This window comes from Cornus florida, unplaced genomic scaffold, assembly GCF_030987335.1.
Source record: "Cornus florida cultivar Cherokee Brave unplaced genomic scaffold, ASM3098733v1 CherokeeBrave_3.0.0_Hap2_Chr11, whole genome shotgun sequence".
Taxonomy (NCBI): Eukaryota; Viridiplantae; Streptophyta; class Magnoliopsida; order Cornales; family Cornaceae; genus Cornus; species Cornus florida.
The window spans coordinates 71,316,954-71,335,376 of record NW_026775581.1 but is presented as its reverse complement, the minus strand read 5'-3'; the positions used below and the strand labels follow the sequence as shown (position 1 = coordinate 71,335,376).

Here is an 18,423-nt window from a genome sequence, read left to right as displayed (position 1 = left end):
GAATAAAAAGGGTTTAAAATAAGTAGAAATAAAACTGAATGCATGAAGTGTAATTTTATTAAATATAAAGATAAATATAGGGAGAGTGAAGATTGAGGATCAATAGATACAAGAAAAAAAACTAATAATAAAAATGAACATTTACGTTTTTTATGCTCAAATATTCGTAATGAAGGTAAAAATCATGACAGGTTGGGTACCCGGAGAAACATCTAGTATTTTGTGTGATCGGCATATGCATCTAAGATTGAAAGGAAAGTGTTATTAAACAGATGTTAGACCATCTATGCTTTATGTAAGGCTGCAAATGATAGAGCCGCGGTGAGCTTTAATGTCTTTGGGCTAGTCTCGTTCCTTTGTGGTTCAACTCGGAATCCATGACGAGCTTGAAAAATTAAGCTCAAACTCAATTAATTTATTTAAAAGACCAACCTTGGCATCATATTTGTGTTCGAGTTTGATTTGAACTTGTGTTCATCATCGTTTTTGGCACATTCTTCAACTCAAATGACCATACACAAATCTATGTTCATGAATCTACAAGTTTATGTTTATGAACGTGTTCATGAGCCTGGGACAATTCATGATCGGCTTGTCTACTAAACAAGATCAAAAATTAAGCTCGAGCTCGAGCTCGAGCTTTGGCTTGTTTATTCAATGAACAATCATTTGCACCAAAAGTTTTATGGAATAAAATGTTAGGCTGCTAAGAAACAACATATGTATGGTGAATGTGGCAGAAATGCGAATAATGCGATCGATGTGCGGCAAGACGAGAAATGAAAACATTAGTGAAATTGTTGGAGTAGAATCAATTGGATATAAATTGAGAGAAAATTAATTAAGATAGTTTGGTCATATTTAAAGAAGACCACTAAGTACGCCGGTTAAGAAATAGCCCACGTATAGGGGAGGAAAAGGCAAAAATTAATATGAGTAGAATCAGGTAGAGCAGAACGTGGCTTGACCAGGGCTATGCAATTGTAGAATGGAATGGGACATTATTCAGTGGCCTAATTGGTAGAGCGCCCAATTCCTCGAGCAAGTTTTTCCGTGTTCAAATCTCCTATCTTCCTAATTTGTCACGAAAGAGAAAAAAGAAAAAAATAAAACTAAAAAATGGAAAGAGACAAAATAGAAATCACAGAACTCACCCCAAGTAATTCAGAAAAGGTTTGTTGAGTTGATTGAGTTGTGCACTCCAAAAAAAAAAAACGGTTTTCAAATAGAAAAATATTAACCACAAAAGAATTTTGTTTTGTCTTGTCTTTTTCTAGTACCAGAGAATAGAAAACTAAAGCAGATCTTTAGTTTTCTACTGTATTTTCCAATCAATTACCAAATTAAAAAATCCCAGGGCATAAAAATTTTAAAACAAATGGAATGTTTTATAGCAAGTAATTGCAGTTATTACAGGATTTGTTTATAGACAAGATGCCAAAATTGGCATAAATAATCTTGTAGATACCTTAGTAAGTTCGCATAAATTGTGTTTAGATTTGGAGATCTGGTGATAACTATAATGTCGGAATTTTCCACTCTCACCTTCCTAGTTCAAATTGCTGTGGTAGCAAAATCACATTACAATGTCCTGGATATAAACAAACACTTCACAAATCATAAAGGAAAAACATTAAGGCACTGACAGGTCTTTGAAGAATGCTTTGAAGCAATTGTTTGTTGCAATGACTGGACTTTGAAGTATGCTTTGAAGCAATTCTTTGTTGTTTAGTGTGTGTGTGTGTGAAAAGAACGGCAAACCAAAAAATATACATATAGAAAGAAGACGACAAAGCTATTCCTGCTTTGCGGACACAAAAAAATGTTTCTATTTGATATTGGTACAAAATATACACAAAGATACAGGGAAGAGGACAAAAGCAGATAGATATTGACTTTTTTCACAAGCTATACTGGAAACTTTTGAATATTGTACATACAACGGCTTCAAATGCTCTAATGTAACAAATGGGACCTCACGACTGGCTAACCTGGATAAAAAATTATGAAGAAATGAATTGAAAAGAGGCACAAAATAGAACTGAAAATCGCCAAAACCCTAAAAAGGTAAACAAAAAAAAAAGAAAAAAAGAAAAACAAGAACGCTGTCAAGTTGTGGAAGTTATACGAGACGGACTCAAAGAAGTGGCTATACGAGACGGACTCATAGACGCATACTTCTTATGCAGCTTCCCTCTCAACTGCCTGATCTTTGCATCCACCCTTGCTGTGAACCCAATCTTGGTCTCTTGTCTTGCTTTGGACGTTTCTCTTGTCCACATGTGTCGATCCTCAACGTCTTTCTTGTAATACTTGATTTCTTGTATGATATGATGATCCAATGGATTGAATAATCTTTGAAAAGAAATGTGAGCCAGGTAGGGGAGATTACAAGCAATTGTCACTAAGATGGTGGTAAACCAGTACATTGGGGCAGGACCAAGAGCTTCTACGAGGATTTGGTATGCGTTCCCAGAATAGTATGGAGGCATCATGCCATACAGTAAAAGAAAGAGGTACCAAGTGGCAATGCTGCCCCAAACAAAGAGGTGTTGAATCCATGTGAAATGACTCATTGTGAGAGCAATTTGGCAGTTGACAGCCCAGATGATGCAAGTGAACATCGTGCTACCCATTATAGCCATATCAGCAGTCTGTCCTCCAACATCGAAGGCTTGGTCATAAAAAATGATAATGTTAAGGAAGAAAATGATGAGAGATGAATATAGACCATTTCCCATCCACCCAAAAATCCTATACCAGTCAAAGAACAAGTTTTTTGGTCCTTGCTGATACAGTGCGGGGAACTGCAAAAGTGTGAAGTATGCATAAGTACGAAATATTTGACGCATGGGAGAAAGAACATACATGGAAATTCCAGATGAAGTGCTATTATCGGACTAACCTGCAAGCAGACCTCAGAAGAAACATCTTGTTCAAAAACTCCAAGCGAAATGACAGGCAATGAGGTAAGAATGACATTGAACAACAGCATGTACCAATCGTCATAAACAGATTGCCCAGAAAAGGCAGTGAATGCTTCAAAGTAGAAAAGTGTGAGGCCAAAAGCTATGTTCTTGTAGAAGAAATAGCAAATCTGTGCAGAGCATCACAATTCAAATGAGGACAAATTAGTGGTGCAAAAAGTAAGCACTAAAGGCGGAAAACTGCAATATGCATAATAAGTGCACTGTGTATAGGAAAACATGCTACAATCATTGACACGGATGTCAATATAATTATTTTTATTTATTACCATCTGAGCAATTCTCTTGTAGCACCAGTGTCCGTGGACAACCAAAAGTCGCTCCAGAAACCGGAACTGTGCAATAGCAAAGTCACTAGCCATCACAGCCTGCAAAAAGTAGAGAATTCTGAGCTTCAGTATGACATCCAGAAGCAATTCATGCTCATTAAGAGAAAATACACATTCCCTTGGCTACTTAAGGGCTAACTCGGTGCATGAGGCTCTTGCCACTGCAGGTGCTGGGGAGTGTCTAATAGCCTTACCTCCGCATGCAGAGAGGCTGTTATAAGTTTCGAACTCATGATCATATCACAATAGAGCAACCTTACCATTGCACCTAGACCCACCCGCAAAATAAATATCAATCATAACAAGTTCCTGGACCACTATTCAATCTTATGGAAACAATCCCCAAGAAAATAATTAATTTTTCTGTGGTGGGATAAAATTGAAAGACCAAAGTAGATTGAACTACTCAAAATTTCAAAAAAATGGATTTGGATTTCATCATCTCATCGTCATGACACGAAAGGAATCAGAAAATTGCGCAATTTATACAGTTTTTTATTTCTAAAAAAGTGGAGATCAGCTAACAAAATGCTGATTAGGCTGTGCAGCTGATCTAATTATATTTGCAACGTACTTACCACCTACACCTACCGTCTAGTAAAATGTGAATAGAGCAATTAAAATAAAGAAAACACAAAAGATAAAAAATTCACTAGTTCATGTCCACAAGGACAGCTCCCATAATATTTTGTGCATCTAGCTATTTGTTTTGTAGGCCATAACAAGTTCAGACAAATATAACAAATTCAACATATAAAGCAACTGTAATGCTGCTAGTAAACCATCCAAAATTTTCATACTCCCTCTGTCCCAAAATACATGTCCTGTATGGGGAATCCAACTTTTTATGGTAGTGGGGTTTTAATAGTTTTTATTGTACTGATAAGAGTGAAGTTTCAAAATGTTATAAAAAATAGTACATTCAAATTTGGAATTGGACATGTTTTTTGGGTCATCCCAAAATAAAAATATGGACAAGTATATTGGGACGGAGGGAGTACTGTTTTCCGAAATAAGCAGGAAGTGAAACTAAAATTGTCTATATTCAGTAAGTTTCTGCAAGGATGATTACTTGGTGTTGAGAAAGCTTGGGTTGTTGTGTAAGAATTAAGAACAAGGATTCGAGCATAAGAGCCAAAGGTTAGATCTCCACCCAATTCCCACCTCGGAACACCCTCAATTGATGGTACCAACATTGGGCAGTTTGTCTGATATACAACTCAACTCACTAAGCCTTTTCTTACACTAACTCTAAGGCAATAAGCTCGGTTAAACCACAGGCTATCATATTTTCCTAAGTATCTTAACCCATGTTAAGTTTGGTCTTCCCCTTCTCTTAGCATTTTGTCTAATATCTCAAATATGAAAAACAAGGGATAGAGCTACCTTTTGTCCACACACCACCCCAAGAGTTTCAATTACCATAAATAACAATTTTATGTAAATGATTTATTGTGCACTAAACAACAAACATGTTAGAATTTAAATATTTACTCCAAAGCTTTAATAGATGTAGCATGCAAATAGAGCCTGTTAGATCAATTACCAACCTGCATGCCTTCCACCCCGCTGATGCCAACACCAATGTCTGCTTCTTGAATCATTCCAACATCATTTGCACCATCACCAATTGCTAAGGTGGTTTTTCCAGTTCCTTCCTTTACCAATCTTGTTACCTATAACCCCAATATAATGTTAAAAAATAAATAATATAGAAGAAGATCAAACAAAATCAAAGAAAATGACTTATGAAACATTCAATTATATGAATGTAGTTTATCTTTTAAAATTGAATAGCATGAAAAACAATGTTCAATAAACAACGTCCATCGGGTGAAGAGAAAACAAAAAATCATACCAGGGCCTTCTGCTTAGGAGAGACACGGCAGCAAATGACAGATGCACAATCAACTGCTAATTTTAGGAATTGATGTTTCATATCATCCTCTAAAGCATAAGTAAGAGTTTTCCCATCAATAATCAAGGCAAATGCAGCATGAGGATCCTTTTCCAGCTTGATCATTTGGGAGGCATTGGTTATTTGCATCAAAATGTTCTCCTTCACAGCCTGAGCAGGAACAAGTAGCAACGAAGTCAAAAACATAAAATGAAATAAAGTTTCTCTAAATGATCTACATCTTTCTAAAAGTTACGCACCTCTTTGGTATCTTGGGATAACATTTCTGTGTTCATAGTGGATATACAAATCTGTTTCATCCCCTGTCGAAGCAGACTGCATGCAAATCTGCATTACACAAACAAGAATCCTTGTTCAGTAATTGGAATGTATTTACCTGCATAGTCCAGTCCAAAAGTTACAATGCATTAATCAGAGCTTTTTTAGATTGGCAAGAGATAGACCCTATATTGATTGCAGTTTCCATCTTATCTCCAGTCAGAACCCAGAGCTTGAGACCAGCTTGTGCCAATTTATCTATGCACTCAGGCACCTAGAGAGAAGAGTTACCATAGATAAGTTGGAGATGAGCAAAGGAAGATGGGTAAATTATGCTTCTATGGTAATGATAACACATACCCCTTTCTGCAGTTTGTCCTCCACAGCTGTTGCACCAACAAGAATCAAATCCCTTTCCATCATATCAGATACCCGTTCAAGCATTGCCTCCCTATCACCACCAATGGAAGTCTTTGCTTTAATAAACTCACTGTTCCAAGCAGAATACTCGGCCTCTTCGAGTTTTCTATAAGCCAGTGCCAAAGTACGCAAGCCAACTTCCCCATATTCATTCAGATGCTTAGTGGTAGCTTCCTGAAACATTCTTCCATTCTTTGACAAACGATCAAAGATAATGCTGTATCATCCAAGCAAAGGAAAAATGGATTAGATTTTTAAGTAACTCAAAATTGCTTAAAGACAGTCAAGACTATAGACAAAAAGGAATGAACTAGAAGAGCCAACAAAAATTTATAGAGCTCTGTGTCTAATTCCTAAAACCATCAACCTTTAAAGAATATATTCAACATACAAGTTCACACACTGTCTCAACACCATGCAGAAGCTAACAGAAGATTCTACACAGATTACATAAATTATACCATTACACAAATAAATTATACCATTATACAACTGTAAGATCGTCTGACAGAAATTATATATATAAATAAGAAAAAAAAGAAGAAAGGAAAAGTGTCTTGAGCAAAACCTGTCTGCACCCTTGCACAAGAGAAGAATCTTTCCTTCATTGTCCCGTACAATGACAGACATTCGCTTCCTTTTGCTAGTGAAATCCAACACATTGAGGATTTTGAACTCCCTGAAATTTTTCCGGAAGATAAATAAGGTGCTAAGACACCAAAAATCCAATCAAATCAACAAAAACCCCATGTAATATAGAAATTTATTCATTTCATTGCCTGACCTTTCAGTTGGCTTTCCAGAAGAAGGGTATCTTTCACGAATAAATATGCTTGATTGAGTTCTTTTACAAAACTCAAAGCCAAATTCTCTTGCCGCAACAAGAAAAGCTCCTTCATCTGGTGACTCAGCTTCATAGTTAAAGATTCCAGTCTCCTCATTTAGCTCTGGAATTGCAGTTTGACAAAGTGCAAGTGTCTGAAAAAATAACAAAATGAGATCTGCATTGGGCTCTTTTGACCAATTTCCATTCATGAGACGGCTGTCCTCAAAGCTGAACCCCTTAATCATAGGTTTCTGAACCTTTTCATCTTTAGTAGTAATGACGGTCTGCAATTCAATTTCTGATTCCCTGAATCCACTTCCTCTCTTTTCCGATAAACCATGCGCACCATTTTTATGGATGGGATTGCTTGAGATCTCGGAGTCCTGCTCATTGAGATCGATAGCCATCTGCGTTGCAGCAGCAACTTCAACTTCACTAGAACGCATGCCATATGCAGTTCCGGCAATGGAACACTTTAGGAAGTCCATTTGATTGCATGTCAAAGTGCCAGTTTTATCGGAGAGGATTGTGTCAACCTGGCCTAACTCCTCATTTAAATTTGACGTCCGCGCTTGTGCAGGAGTACCGGTCTCTTCATCATACATATGTATGTCCTTGTTAATGAACATTGCTTGTAGGACCTTCACAACCTCTATTGAAACATAGAGCGAAATTGGTATTAAATATCCATAGAGGATAAGAGCAGTGATAAAATGGAAGAAGCCAGTCAAGGAGGATTTATTGGGATTGAAAACTGGTGAAGGATTATCGGGTTTCAAGTACCACCATTTTGGTATCTGGAACTTCGATTTCACAGCAAAGCCTGTGGAGCTGATCAATGAGATCAACACAAGGAGTGTGAAAAGAACGTAAATAATTTTGTCCATCTGCTTTTCGATTCTGCTTCTTTTTGAAGGAGACTTTGTTGAGTTCTGCATGACTTTGCTATCATGACCCGTGAATACCACCACTCCATATACATAAGATGTATTCCTAAGCTTTGAATCTCTCAGGAGAATCTGACCTGGATCAAGGGGATAAACCTGTCGATCATATTCAAGATTACCCACAAAGGTGTAAAGGTTCGAGTTGGGATCTTCGCATGTAATAGTTCCCTTGAAATCCTTGAAAGTTGTATCATCATCGAAGGCTAAGGTTACCTCCAAAGCTCTCTTCACCTTCAAGTTTGTTTCTCCATCTAAGTTCATAGTCTCCACATAACAAATCCCATCTTCATAACTTGATGACAAAATAAGTAAATCTGCAGGAAAAAATTGATCTTTTTCCACTTTCACCACATCTCCAACCCGCATCTTCATCCACGGCTTATGGCCAAATACACCATTGCCTCTATGAACTCTACCCTTCCGCATATTAACCTTCATATCCTGAATAAATCTACGCCAATCTTCCAAAGCTTCCTTTGCCATACTAAGCCCAACCACAAAGGCCAGAGGAGCAATCATACTCACAGCTGAGAATGGTGCAATGGCTGTGAGTGATAGAATTGCAGCCAGGAGGAAGTATAAGTTGGCAACACGACGAAATTGCTCGAAAATGGCCTTGGGTAAGAATGTGATGAAATTGTATTTTGTGGTAGATATATAATTTGTGCAGTATTTAAGAGGTTTCTTTTGGTGGAGGCGAGGTTGGTTGCAGTGCACCATTCGTGAAAATCCAGGGCCTCGGAACTGATTCGGCCCCTCCGCTTCAGCAGCAGGAGACCGCCAAACACATCCAAATGTGTACAAACTGCTCTGGCGAAATTTCGCCCTTATCCTGCCCCCGGTCATTTTTACAGGTTTTCAGCTTAAATACAACTGTATTACCACATAAACAGATCAACAACCTGACCCTCCCACCAAAATGACACCTTCAACACAGCAACTGAATGAACCAGCTACGCATAATATCCTCCTCCAAGACTGAATTCAACAGACCCAGAGGAAGTTAAGTCACAAGATGTAGATTCCCAGAGTTGCAGGAAAGCATAGCCTGAGAATATATCAAACCCAATAATGCAAATCAAACTTCATCCATTTACCCTTGCATCCGCATATTTACAATTTGCCAAGCATGAAATTTAAAATTGTAAAAGCAGAAATTAAGTCAATTAAGGCAATAAAATTTACAAAACGATCCTAATAATAATATCATACCCAAATTCAAATTCCAACTACAACACGCTTATAATTTTTTAATATCCAAAACTTTGAAGCAAGATCAACCCAATTTTTTTTTAAAAAAAATGGAAAACTCAAATTCAAATTCCAACTTTAACATGCTTATAACTTTTTAATATCCAAAGATTTGAAACAAGATCAACCCAAATAAATAAATAAATAAATAAAATTGGAAAACTCAAAATAGACAGCTAAAAACCCACACCCCTCTTGTAATAAACATTAAAAAAAAAAAAAAAAAAAAACCGTAAAATTATGAACTTGAAAATATGGGAAAAAAATAAAAATAAAAATAAAAAAGAAAAAGAAAGAAAGAAAGAAAGAAAATCAGAGCATTCCCAGCTAAAACCGTAATTAAAGAATCTTCTAATTGACGCGTGTAGATTTCTCCTAATAAATTAACTAAAACGTAACAAATTAACCCTAAAATTATCAAAACTATACAACCAGAAAAACCCAAATCCGGACATATATACAATGAGAAAAAGAGAAAGAGTACCTGGAAAAACGAGCTTCGTCCATGGAAATGGAACAAGCCCGTCAAGGAGATGCAGAGATCGAACAATGATAGTCCCGTAGTCGCAGAGATCGCAATGAGTGAGAGGGGGTTAGGTTAGAGAGAGAAAATCTAGAGAGAGATAGACAAAGGGGTTTAGGCAAAGACGACCTCTCTCTCCGTCCCAAGTCCGAACCAATGCCAGGATTTTACGGGTTTTTCTATATTTATTTACTTATTAAAATATTTTTTTTGCTGTAATATACTATATAATATTAACATATGTATGAATACATACACCTATATATACGTACATACATATGTATTATATATACAACTAGCTAGTTCTTGGCATGTCAAAACTGACCTGGCAAAGTGCTAGAATTGCCAGCCATTGGTGAAGAGTTAACGTAGAATGGGTCAGTCTCTTTATTTTTTACTTGGTGGGTCCCACTTAATTCCTACGTGGCAGTTGCCAAAAGGACTTCCACCTGGCAACACCTAGGCTTTTATTGGTCTATTTGACTTGGTGGGGCCCACTCATTGATTGGGATTAAAACCGTCAAAATGGACTACTGTCTATTTAATACTAGAAGCTTGTGATTTAAAATTTAGATTACTTTATACGGAGTATTTGTTTGATCATGACCGTTGCTTTGCTAAGGTATCAATGAGATATGATGATTGTGAATTTAAAACTATGGGGGTTTAGAATGTGTGGAGCCCACAATAAGGCCTCCCACTCCACTCTATTTTTAAATTAATTGGGCAAAAAATTCTCAAAACCATAAAATGTTTACAATATATTTTTTTTTGTATGTTATTATAATTGTTTTTTGGTAGATAATCTAACTACCCTTAACTACAAAAAAAGATTTGCAAAAAATTACCTCATGTCTAATTTATGGATAAAATATAAAAGATCAGAATATTTGAACTTTTAAAAATATAAATAATTGTGAATAGTCGCGTCGAATAGTCTAACCTAATTAATTGTTATCATTACATATCTTAAAATGGTTTATATAGATTAATTTCGATACATCTGATGTTTATAAATGATTTGGTCACGCATTGGCGCTAACTATTCACTCTGAAAATCACTTTTTAAAAAAAAAAAATTTAAAATGCATGTAACATTTCTTATGGTTAGGTTTTTTTTTTTTTGGGGGGGGGCGGGGTGCAATTCTAATGTCAATTTGGTAATTTTAAAAACCAATTTTACAGCCATCTTAGTAAAGGTTAAATTATTAGCTTTTTTTGTAATAGTTTGGAAAGTTACAAAATATTTGGAGCAATAATTCTTTATTTTTTGATATAATGATATACAATAAAACTTGACTCTCTTATGCTAATCCGAATCAAGTACTTTTGGCACCTTTTATACGGATCTTTACTCGAATGTCGATGAAAGTGGGATTCTATTTTAGGTGAAGTGACACTTTTTAAATGAATTTAATATTAGAATTCTGAAAATACCTATCAAAGAATTTAATATTATATTACTAATAAATAAGTTAATTGTTACTTTTCCCTCACGTTTGATAGCACTACGTTAAAAAGTTAGTGAAAAAAATATTACATATTTTCTTAGCTCTTTACCTGTTTTTCGCAAAAGAAAAAAAGGATATATACAATTGTGTGCATATAATATGTTTAACTTTTGATCACTTTTTCACTTTTTTGTCGATATCTTTTAATCAAGCTCCTTGGCATTTGGGATGACATGTTACCAACTCTTTGGTCTCCATTTCCATGTCTATCAATTCTTGGCCTACTCTCATCAATGTTTTTTTAATCGATCAGATATTTTAAATTTTTTATATAATTATTTAACCAAATTGCACCAAACCTCTTCTGTACTACAAAATACTTTAAAATACCTCATTTATCTTTTACAACAAATACTCTTCATTTATTAAAAAAATTAAAAATTCATATTACTCCCCTTTGGCCCTGAAGTTGAAATTATAATATTGAAGTAGTCAAGTAGCAGGCACATAATTATTTTGGTGATAATAATAGTGTGATACAACAAACACTCTCAATTTTTTATTTGTAAAATTAATTAATTACAAATTAAAGAATAAATATACATAAGGGTATTTTTATTAAAATAATCAATTTATGTGTCACTATACCAACAAGTCTGTGACCTAGTAGTATAAAGCTCCTACTTCCCAAAAGGAGTTTAGATGTTCGAACCTCAGTAAAGACAACGTGTGTCAATCCCAATTAAGGGAAAAAAAAAAATTATGTGTCACCGCTAATGCTAAAATTTCAACATTTGTCTGCCATGAGAAAGTCATTTGCAACTTTTGGTACATTGAATCAAATTAGCGTAGGAGCAAGGATGGATCTAAAAATTCATATGGTGAGGAGCAAATTTATATAGAGGTTTTTTTTTTTTATAATTTAAGTGGAGACAATTTTAAAATTTCAAAGGCATAAATGAAAAAAAATACAAATTTAGAAATGTAAAATGCAATAACAAAAAATTTCAATGGGGTGGACGCACCCACCATAGATCCCTGCCTGGTAGGGGGTATTTTGCAACTATTTAATTATATAGGGGTTTAGTGCAATTTGGCTTAATTATTTTTCATTTTAATATTTGTATTTTCTTTTAATTTGTATGTAGTTATTGAGGATAATTATGTAATTTTGTTTTTCTTCCAACATGCGTTCGTACGCCTTTAAATTAAGACAAATATAGAGATTGAATAATGCTCTACAAACTTTATATTTATGTTATGTGTGTGTGTGTGTGTGTATATATATATAATGATTAACCTTTTTTGTTACCTAGCTTCTAAAACAAAAAGAAGCATTAATGAGCCTGTTTATTTGAAAAATGATGCTATCACGTATTTAAGATAGTGATTTAGAATGAAAATTTTGGTAGTGATCCATTAGGCTGATTTATTCAACCAATGTGCAGCAGATTGGCCCAATCACCTCATTTAGTGAATCAACCTAATTAATTTATTTGTTCACGATATCATAGAAGTACATACTACATAGTTAGATATTTAACTTCTGTTTTTTTTAATTATATTAATATGAGTTCGATCTCATAATAATTGTCATGAGCTCTATTTAACCTGAATCTTGTGATTATAATAATAATGTGATACCACAAACACTCATATGGTATAAATATTGAGAAGTATTGTCATGAGCTCTATTTATTTTTGTCCTGAATCCCCTCATCATGTATAAATATTGAGATGAGTACCTATTTTTTTAAAAAAGGATTTGTATTAAAATTATAAAATTAAAAACTAATTTAAAATAAATAGGTCACACCAAAAAACATTTATATAGTATGCATATAGAGTGTATCCCCCTATATGTTCTAATATTTAATTTTGGAACAAACAAGGATCTGAATATTGAAAAGACTAAAGTGTCCATTTATAACTGAATAAAAAATAGATAAAAAATCTTAATAAATGTGAAATAACTAAACTGTCCTTCTTTATATATATATAATTTAGGGCCGCGGACAAAAAAAAAAACCCTTGTGGTATGCATATATAATATATAACCCCCTATGAACCTCCTTAACATCAATTTTGGTATAAACAAATACCTAAATGATGGAAATACTAAAATATTCATCTACAATTGAATAAAAATTAGGTAAAAAAATTAATTAAATGTGACAACTGTGTGTGTATATATATATAAGGACATATCAAAAGAGATAAGGGTATTTTTTTAATTTTACATTTATAAAAAGAAATAACGAAAAAATGACATTAATTCCTTATTTACTACATTTTTTCAAACTTAATAGACTTATTTCAAAATAAAGGATATTGGTGTTGTTAGCCAAAAATATATAATTAGAGGGTTTTTTTTTTCACTTTTCCTCGCCATTATAAGAAGGGATAAAAATGTTTTCGAAATTTTATATTTTAACAATGACTTCAAGTCATTTTTTTGCTATCTTTCAAACTTAACATACTTATATACACAACATAAGTCATTATTTACTCATTTTTTCAAACTCAACGGAATTATATACCCAAAATAATTAAGTATGTTTTCTCAGTTAGCCCAGACTACTAAAACATTTGTATATTTTTATTTTATTTAATTAAATTAAACTATCATCTTTGACAGTCTTGTATAATACATTACTCTATAATATTGATCACTCTAATATTGGCTACTTGACAATGTAATTATTCTTAATTTTTCCACAAACTTTCTGGGAAAATACTTTTCCACTTTCCTTCGGGTACAATTTTGCTTGGATGTATTTGAACGGCAACATGAGGTCGAACTCATGACAGTTGCCGTATCTTTTTGTCTTTAATCTTGTGGTCATGTATAAATATTGATACGAATATCTAATTATTATTATTATTTTTTTAAAGATTGTATTAAAATTATATAGTTAAAAATTTGTAACAAAAATCATATAAAATAAATTACACGGTTTATTTTTTTTAGTTAAATTAAACTAGTATTATATTTGACAGTCTTGTATAATATAGTATTATTTTATAATATCAATCGCTCTAATATTAGCTATGCTAGACAATAATTATTCTTAAATTTTTCCGCGAACTTTCTTGGGAAAATACTTTCCCACTTTCCTCGGGGTACAATTTTGTTTGGATGTATTTGAACGGCAGCTTGCTTTGTGGAAATTCATGCAGATAAAGCCGCCATGATTCAAGAGTCTGAATGAATTTGGAGGGCATGAAGGGAAAAGGGAAAAGAAAAAGGAAAGGACAATGGAAAAGGAATCATGCACAAGTTTCTCAAAATCCTATATTCAAACGTGTAACTCACACCAAACTTATGTGTTAAAGACTTAACACCACTGATGTCCCTAAAACAATAATGCAGTGGACCTAACAATAATTGTGAGAATGACCAGTGACTACCAACAAAATTTAAGAAGGGGCCGCTTAAATATAGGACGAAACTTTTCGAACAACTGTGCTTGTATTCGAGTGATATGTATGATATAATTTTTTTTAAATAATTGTAATAAATAAAAGAAATTTAATATTAATTAATATTTTAATTAAAAATTTCTCATATTTTCATTTCACTTATTTTTTCTTATAAGTATTTTCATTTCGATTATTATCAAAATTTAGGCACTTTAATAGGGGCAACTAGCATGTACAAGGTGTTTTATAAAAAAAATTGGAATTTTTTCGATTTTGTAATATAAATAAAGAGAATGTAAACCCCTGCACACCACGACAAACCGCGTGCACCTACAAGGGACCTCATTCGCAATATTAGGGTTGCCAAATACGAGTATGAAACAATTTGGTAGAGCGTGATGTTAACGGTTTGTATGATGGTGTGGGGCTAACAACCAGACAAAAGTGGTCCCAGGTTTATCCAAGAATGTTCTGATTCAGGTGATTCACATGCGCACGTTAAACGCGTACAGCTCTTTATATCAAGAGTTAAATCAGTTGGACCGTGATTGCCAAAGTCGTCTCTGCACTTGCAACTATTTTTTTCTGACCCTCTAGAAGAAGAATTTTTACAAGCATTCCCACACATTTCATTTTTTGTATTTAAGAATTTACGCGCGCGCGCGCACATTAACTTTGATCTTTGCAGTTTGCACCATACAAGTGGGTGTTTTTTTTTTAAGGTTTTCACACAAATGTGTCACTAAGGTCTATGCATTTTCTAGAAACTAATATGTATATAATTTTTGTCATTTTTTACATATTAAGATATGGTTTTTTCTTTTTGTTTTATTAAAAAATAAATAAAAAATCTACATGTAAATCTCAAATTTGCCACTTGTAGTAAGATTGTGGAATTCCGTTTGAATATTATTGTCTTCACTATTAAATCAATAGTGTAACACATTATAGCACAAATGGGGACGGAGCCATGCCACTTGTAGTAAGATTGTGGAATTCCGTTTGAATATTATTGTCTTCACTATTAAATCAATAGTGTAACACATTATAGCACAAATGGGAACGGAGCCATGACGTAAGGTATAGGGGAAATGAATTTTGGGAGGTAATAATGCATTTATTTAAAAAATTTAGGGGGATAAAAGTAATATTTTATATGTATATTACTAAAAATGAACAAATTACAAGAATATATTACTAAAAAATAAAAACATCAAGGGAATATTTATGTAGATCCGTCCTTGATCAAAAGCAACTTGTTACGTTATACATGCAACATGAACTTGTTACATTATACATGCAACATGTTAAATTGTGTGACAGAGCTGTCCCATCATTATTTTAAAAGTAAATTACATTGATTTCCTTTTAAGTTTGTCAAATTACATGTGAATAGAGTATTTGATGTTTATTACTTTGACCTCCTTTGAAGTTTGGTGTGTGTGTTCAACGACACTCCTTCACTTATTTTTTGAGAATAAAATGGCCATATTGCCCTTCATTTGAGTGGGGGTGTTTTTAATAATATTAGACAAAAAAAAACTAACTTTTTATAAAAAAAATATTTAAAAATAAAGGTCATTATTGATTTTTTTGCACTAAAAAATGAGGTCAAAGTTATAAAGACCAAATTGTCCATTAATGTATGATATGCCCAAACCTCAAGGAAAGACAGCCTAATTTACCCTTATTTTAACATCATTGTGTAGTTTGTGACCTTATCAGTTTTTAAAACGTCACAAATAAAAACCCACTCCCCATGTGTCAAATATAAGGTAAATAAAGATTTGGAAAGTTGTTTGTTTGTCCCTATTCTAAGTATGTTTGTTATTTTTTTTTTGGGTTTTATTTTAATATAGTATATTTGTTGGCCATTAAATTTTTTTCCCTCAATATTGGCTATTAGAGTTTCAAATTGCGTCTCTTATAATGTATACAACTTCAGTGTGTATCCATAGTTATATATATATATCTGTGTGTGTCTGTTTATATATGTAAGACGTGTCTTTGATCATTAATATTTATATGCGCATTTGTTAATTACTATAATGGTTTAAACTAAATGATCTATCTCACTTCCTGAAACAAAAACAAGGAGAGAAATAAAATAATAATAATAATAAAAATTACAAAAACATTGTAGCTTTTGTACAAATCAAAATCTTATATTCCAATACCATCAAACTCAATGTGAAAAATAAAAACAAGAGACCTATTTTATAAAAACAAATAAGAGTAGTATTTTATGAAAACAAATAAAAAAAGTAATGATGCTTATCTAAGTTGAAATTTTATCTTTATCTTTGTCGGTTTTAAGTTAGATATTAAAAGTTGTCAATTATGCCATTTTTCTTTCTAAAAAAAATTATACCATTTTCCATTTAAGTTGGGGTGTCAATTTAAATACACAAAACAGTACTTAATCTAAATTGACACTGGAAAAACTCTCTCACATTATATTTGGGCGTACGTAAATGGTCAATAGTACACATACGCGTACAATAAAAATTTCAATGGTGAGCATTTTGTTTGATTATCATTAATAAATATACGAATTTTTTTTTGGAGAAACTTGTATCACAATGTGAACAAGAAAGGAATTCCAGAATGAAAAGTCATTTGTGTAACCTTCCACTTGAAGCTCCAAATCTCTCGCTTTCAACTTTTCTTTCCCGAGAATTCAGCAAAACGACAAAGCTATGGCATTTTCTTTGGCAATTGCAATACCAAATTCGAATGTATCCATTATGAGTTTTGATTGACAGTTTTTGCATTTTTTTCTTGAACGTTGTCTAACATTACTCGTATATAAATATTAAGAAACTTGTATCACAATGTGAATACGAAAGGAATTCCAAAATGAAAAGTCATTTGTGTAACCTTGCAAGGAAATTTCTTTGAAGCTGCAAATCTCTCCCTTTCAACTTTTCTTTCCCGAGAAAATTCAGCAAAACGACAGAGCTAGGGCATGTTCTTTGGCAATTGAAGTACCAAACTCGAACGTACCACCCATTGCGAGTCTTGATTGACAGGTGACTAATAGATATTTATATAAACTCATATTATTATTATTATTTTTTTCGTATCTAGTGTGACTGTCCTGTTTGGGTCAATCCATTTTTAAAATGTCCTCTAGTGGCTTTGGTTGGGTCTCCTCCTTAATTTTCCACCCAATTTTTATAAAATGAAGAACTAGAAGGTCAACAAATGCTGGCTTATTTGGCGCCACCACTATTATTCTTGATGGTAGGGCATTGATAGGCAATAGTGGCAAGGACATTGAATTTTTTTTTTGTTTTTTAAGAAGTTAAAGCAATTAGTCCTTTGGTAAGGACATTGAAATATGAACCTTAGAATTTGTTTTATTTAAATATCATGTTAATAGTACTTTTTTGAGGACTATACTATTTAGAATGAAAATTCTTTCACACTCAAAAGATTTTGATTTGTTAGGTAGGAAGGAAATAAGAGATGTGAAAAGAAAATAAAAAGAAAGGAAATAAGTGGTACCGAGAGAAAGTAGATAAGAATGAACAATTTTTTTTTATAGGACGGGAATGATAAAAGGAAATAAATGATAATAGGAGGGATGTGTTACTTTTTCCTTTATAAATTTTCATTATTAAAAAAATGGACGTTAGAGAGGAGGACTTAAATTATATAGATATGAAATTACAGTACTATTCTTCATAAATTACAATATTATAGATATTACTGGATATAATGATAAAAATAATTCAAATTTTTTTTTTTTCATCTCTTTTAACCAACATAGTAAATTGTGAATTTATTCTCTTTTCTTCTATCCAACTCAATAAAAAGAAGGAAAGACAAAATCTGTTTTTTCTAGATATTTTTATAATGGAGTTTTTAGAAAACTGAATCAAGCAAATTTTTTGTATAATTTATATTTTCAGTTATCTAAAAACATAAAATTGTTACCAAAATTACAAATCAAGCAAATCCTTATATTATGAGTAGATTTGAGAATCAATACGTCAACATCTCATAGTGATGGACATTTTATAATTTTTCTTAAAAATTAACTATGTGAAGCACCTAATTCCTACTATTAAGAATGAGACAAGAT

General features: G+C 32.9%; 1 protein-coding gene across 1 annotated transcript; it reads right to left on the bottom strand.

Moving 5' to 3' along the window:
* Positions 1 to 1,776: 1,776 nt before the first annotated feature.
* LOC132286645 (probable phospholipid-transporting ATPase 4) lies at positions 1,777 to 9,635 on the bottom strand. The gene is made up of 11 exons (XM_059789001.1): positions 9,421 to 9,635; positions 6,697 to 8,733; positions 6,481 to 6,591; positions 5,853 to 6,129; positions 5,678 to 5,766; positions 5,474 to 5,561; positions 5,175 to 5,384; positions 4,867 to 4,992; positions 3,257 to 3,355; positions 2,906 to 3,097; positions 1,777 to 2,807 (listed from the first exon to the last, which is right to left on the bottom strand). The coding sequence occupies exons 2-11, from the start codon at positions 8,529 to 8,531 to the stop codon at positions 2,109 to 2,111; spliced, it is 3,726 nt and encodes a 1,241-aa protein (XP_059644984.1). The 5' UTR covers positions 8,532 to 8,733; positions 9,421 to 9,635; the 3' UTR covers positions 1,777 to 2,108.
* Positions 9,636 to 18,423: the final 8,788 nt, after the last annotated feature.

What these genes read in the sequence shown, in the direction of transcription:
- LOC132286645 (XM_059789001.1), bottom strand. Translation starts at nt 8,531, where the DNA reads ATGACCGGGGGCAGGATAAGGGCGAAATTTCGCCAGAGCAGTTTGTAC. An exon ending in TATCCCAAGATACCAAAGAG is followed by an intron (nt 5,385 to 5,473) that starts GTGCGTAACTTT and finishes GTTCCTGCTCAG; the next exon opens with GCTGTGAAGGAGAACATTTT. An exon ending in GCGGGGTGGAAGGCATGCAG is followed by an intron (nt 3,356 to 4,866) that starts GTTGGTAATTGA and finishes TACTTTTTGCAG; the next exon opens with GCTGTGATGGCTAGTGACTT.